The sequence below is a fragment of the Adiantum capillus-veneris genome, chromosome 28, assembly GCF_014529385.1.
Source record: "Adiantum capillus-veneris isolate H3 chromosome 28, ASM1452938v2, whole genome shotgun sequence".
In the NCBI taxonomy this organism is placed as follows: Eukaryota; Viridiplantae; Streptophyta; class Polypodiopsida; order Polypodiales; family Pteridaceae; genus Adiantum; species Adiantum capillus-veneris.
Window position 1 is genome coordinate 77,353,908 of NC_140958.1, and position 4,312 is coordinate 77,358,219.

A 4,312-nucleotide genomic window follows, 5' to 3' on the forward strand; every position below is an offset into this window, starting at 1 on the left:
GGTTAGGGTGGAGGTGAGCATGAGGAATGGCATGTGGAAAGTCTAGCAAACCAAAATATTCTACAAAACAGTCAACACATACCCATGTTGAGTGGAAACTAAGCGCGCACAAAAAATTGAATGACTACATCATCAATTAAACACCCTAGCACAAAGCTGTTGTGAAAGGAAGATGAAGAGACAGGGGGCTCGTCTTTGAGATGGTCAATTGGAGCAAGGTGAGAAAGCAATACACACCGTCAAGCATCAACAACACTCAGCTAGTAGTGAGAGGTGCAATGCTCAAGGAGGAAGCTTGGGAGTGCTCTCTCTTTCTCTCTCTTTCTCTCTCTCTCTCTCTCTCTCTGTATATATATACTCTCACCGAGCTAACACAAACCTACATGCGAGTAAGGCCATGTTGCCCACTCTACAAGCCACGCCGAGCTAATCAGACCTACATGCCACTCTAGATCCCAAGGGTAGAAAATCAAAAATTTTTACAGACTTAAGCTTTATGAGCAATGGTTATTTAAAAGATTGCCACACTAGCTCGAAAAAAATAATAAAGTACAACTGTGGTGTCCGACCAGGTGGACGTTCGTTTAGTCAATCCGCCAACAATCTGAGTTTGATTTTAGCATTCCATGGTACTTTTGCTCTTTGTGCAATGCCATGGGAACACTAGGTGACGAAATCTTTTGAGATTATAGTTATCGATAAGCAAAAAGGATCCAATATGGAGGATTTATAAGAGAAAATAAAAATCAAGAAGTACTCACTAAGTAATTTTTGATGGCAATGTGAGAGTGCAAATAGACTTGAGATCATTTGATATGAAAAGAGTTTAGGTTTTGTACTATCATAAACTAACTTGCAAACAATATAAGAATTAAAAAAATATGCTAGCAATGTTGATCTCTAATGTATTCATTAAACTCTCTATTTATATATGTTAAAGGTGATGGATGTTATTAAATACACTTCATAGAGAGAAGATATGTTTCTCTCATTTCAATGCATCTCTTATCTCTTCTCTTTTTCCTTTTCCCTTCTCCCTAAAGGAGTATTTTTCAAATCAAGGACGACTCAAAGAAAAAAGAACCACCATAGTTTGAGGAAGAGAAAGTGGTCAAGCAGATAGAAGGAGACATGTAATATATCATAGATGTGGAAGAAAAGACACTTTGCAAAGGCAATGTTTTGAACAAGAAGCCAATATCCTAGCAAAAGATGGAAAAGAAAAGGAAACACCAAAAAGAGGCCAAACAACCTTTGAAAGAATGTTTTGAAATTCCCCATTGTATTTTGGGTATACATTATGAATGTTCAAGCAAGTCCTCATTGTTGGATTGAAGAAACATGGGGAACCAAAGTCTTGCTACTCTACCATGTGAGTTGGAGTGCAGGATATGGAAAGTGCAAAGTTGAAAACTTTGAGGGAGAGGGGGGATGTTGAAGTAATAGGTTGAGAGTGAATGATAGAAAGTGTGATTTATCCTACATGCAATGTAAGTATCCTATTGTCTCATATAAAGAGGAAGACTCGTTTTTTAATGCAATTATCCACGTTCTCTCATTGAGTTCAACACTCTTAAGTAAATTTATAATCACTCACTTTAGACTCAAGATTCTCTTCATAAGTTCAAGCTTTTCGTTCCCATGGTGCTGCCCAAAATCCATATAAATATCACAAGAAGGGACCGTAATGTATAAATTGTAAATAAATTTTATACAAATAAAATACACCATTTTCCTATTCAATCTATAATTTTTTTCCAACTCCATTTAATGATACCCTTCCGTATATGAAAATGTTAAGAAATAAAATTTAATAACCCCTTCTACTACACTCACGTGAGTCACATGATTATTAAGTGACCAACCCAAGGGGAGGAGGATATCTATTTGAATGCTCTACCACTACGCTGTGCTTGTTAGTCAAAAGAGTCCATGAGCCATGCGATTGTTGCTTTGGAGCTCAAAGTCCAAAAGATGTTCCATGTTGACTACATGATGCTACGCTCCATCAAATTGAGACACTTCTTCTTCGGCAGACGCTATGACAAGGCCACTTCTTGGTTATACTTTAGTTTTGCCCACCTATAATGTTAAGCCAATTGATACTAACGCATTTTCTTCAGCAGACGCTATGACAAGGCCACTTCTTGGTTATACTTTAGTTTTGCCCACCTATAATGTTAAGCCAATTGATACTCACGCATTTTCTTCAACACAAGAGTACGTTCTGGAACATAAAAATTATTCATATTATGCAGGCCTGTTAAAACATACAGACCTATTTGTTATGTCGAAACTAGCCTCCAAAACATACTTAAGTCATACTTTCATACGCCTTTGCCTACCCTGCAATTTAAAAAACTATGTTTTATATGCTTATGCATGTTACACCAAGGCCACCTCCTGGTTAAATATCCAAGAGAATGCTGCTGCCTTTGGACCTTTTCTAACCCTAGAGCTCGCATGCTCTTCCAACTTCCTCATTCGAAGCGGAAGACTGCACACATAATCCTGCGCCTGCAGTCCCCTGCTGGATAGGCCTCCCAACTTCTCCACATTCCATCTCTGAATCAAGTGCTCCAAAATATCAGCATAATCTCTTGCAGTGTACACCCCCATCTTTTGAGCAACAAGAGCAAACTTGTCGAATATATTCTGATCGCATCCATCATACATTAAATGTGCAGGCATGGATATTTTCTTCCGCATCATATCTTCCAAGCCGAGCATGGTTCCATCAGGATCCAGCTCAAATAGCTTTTCGACAATCTTCATATATGCATTCTCGTGCCTTTTCTCATCCGCTGCAATCGTACCGCAAATCTTAGCCAGTTTCAAATCTCCAAACTCTTTGGCTTGCCGTGCAGTGTTCCCATGAGAAATGAAGGTTGCTCTTTCTTGGAAAGAAGTGTAGATGAAGCCAAGGTAGGGATTGTTTTCTGTTCTAGGGTCCTGGAACAAAAGCAAACACAATAAACATCGCAGTTTAAGCAAATTCTCAATGCTTGTGGAATGGAGAATTCAACCTTTCAAGCTCAAACAGAAAAATGACATGGAGGTATAGCCTGATTGCATGAAATGTCGGGCAGAGCACGATAGCAAATTTACATAAATGCCATCTCCACATCGAATTAAGACAAGAATCAAGCCTAATGAAACAAGGTAAATGTGACTGCTTGAAGCTAACCAACCATTCCAGAGCCAATCAGATACTGAATCGTCTTCTCGACCGCGCGCATATCAACACGCCCACTGAGATAAAGGTATTTATTGAGTAGATCCCCATGTCTGTTCTCCTCAGCTGTCCATGCGCGAGTCCAGCGAGCCCAAGGGGTGAGAGATGCGCCCGTCTCATCACGAACCCCATCTAGAGTGTTGAGCATGGTTTGATAAGTAGGCAAGGCCTCTTCGGTGATCATATCCCCAACAAGGCAAACAAAGTACTCTGGGGGAAGCTCCATGGATCGCATGCGGAGTTCCTCGACATCCTCGAAAAACCCTTCCGAGCTCGAATCGGGTAAAAAATCATGCGGCTGCCAGCTCTTTTCCACTGGCTTGAGGAAGCCGAGGATGTTCGTCTCCGCCCAGCCTTGCAATGACTGGAACATGTCTATTTTCTCTGGTGGCATAGTGTGCACTTTGGCATCTCTGTGTGGAAAAAGAGTGAGCCTCTCTCTCTCTCTCTCTCTCTCTCTCTCTCTCACACACACACACAAAGAGGCCAGCGAATCTAATTACCTGGGTACCATTGTGATTGCCATCTGCATGCGGCTTGAAGTCGAATGTTCGTTAATAGCAAGGGCTCTAAGTGGCGCTGCTTTAAGGAAGGAAGCCATAGCTGGGTCTCTGTGAAGCACATTGAAGCCTGTTGGTCTTGCGGTGAAGGCCATGGCAGGCCACCAACGGTCCTACGAGCAAGCCAAGCTAAATAAAAAAACGCAGATTCGGAGGTGTTGATTAAAAGGGAGGGGGAGAGAGACTCAGACGGTGAGTGTGTTTGTGCGTGCAAAACAAGAGGAGAATACCCGGGGCTGCAATGTGGATTCTGGAAAGAACGGGCGGCATGCAAAAATACAAGGGTCTGGTAACTCGGGAAACATTGCTACGTCTGCGTGTGTAAACCAGGGCTTAACCACATGATACAATTTGTATGGCCCTCCCAATTTTTACTCGGTGAGGTTTTCCCAAACGAGGCCCATACAATGAGCCACGTGGACCAATCACACCTTAGACTACCTAGTACAAGGGCGTCGCTTTCAGCGACGACACTGCCTCCAATAGTGCTATGTGGATTTTTTAGTGAAGTAGCTGC

At 41.7% G+C, this 4,312-nt stretch overlaps 1 protein-coding gene across 2 annotated transcripts; it reads right to left on the minus strand.

Annotated features, from left to right (window-relative positions):
- Positions 1–2,225: 2,225 nt before the first annotated feature.
- LOC147420720 (stearoyl-[acyl-carrier-protein] 9-desaturase 5, chloroplastic-like) lies at positions 2,226–4,100 on the minus strand. 2 transcript variants are annotated; one of them, XM_086504742.1, is made up of 4 exons: positions 4,026–4,100; positions 3,739–3,908; positions 3,192–3,648; positions 2,226–2,952 (listed from the first exon to the last, which is right to left on the minus strand). In XM_086504742.1, the coding sequence occupies exons 1-4, from the start codon at positions 4,098–4,100 to the stop codon at positions 2,386–2,388; spliced, it is 1,269 nt and encodes a 422-aa protein (XP_086360868.1). In that variant the 3' UTR covers positions 2,226–2,385. The 2 variants fall into 2 exon arrangements, with proteins under 2 accessions (XP_086360868.1, XP_086360867.1); XM_086504741.1 differs by having other exon boundaries at positions 3,739–4,040.
- Between the last annotated feature and the right edge of the window lie 212 nt (positions 4,101–4,312).

Bases quoted from the DNA above. Each gene is read 5' to 3' on its own strand.
- LOC147420720 (XM_086504742.1), bottom strand. From the start codon at position 4,100: ATGTTTCCCGAGTTACCAGACCCTTGTATTTTTGCATGCCGCCCGTTC. The intron at 3,909-4,025 runs GTATTCTCCTCT...GCTTGCTCGTAG, and splicing joins AATCCACATTGCAGCCCCGG to GACCGTTGGTGGCCTGCCAT. The intron at 2,953-3,191 runs GTTGGTTAGCTT...CTTTTGTTCCAG, and splicing joins ATCTGATTGGCTCTGGAATG to GACCCTAGAACAGAAAACAA.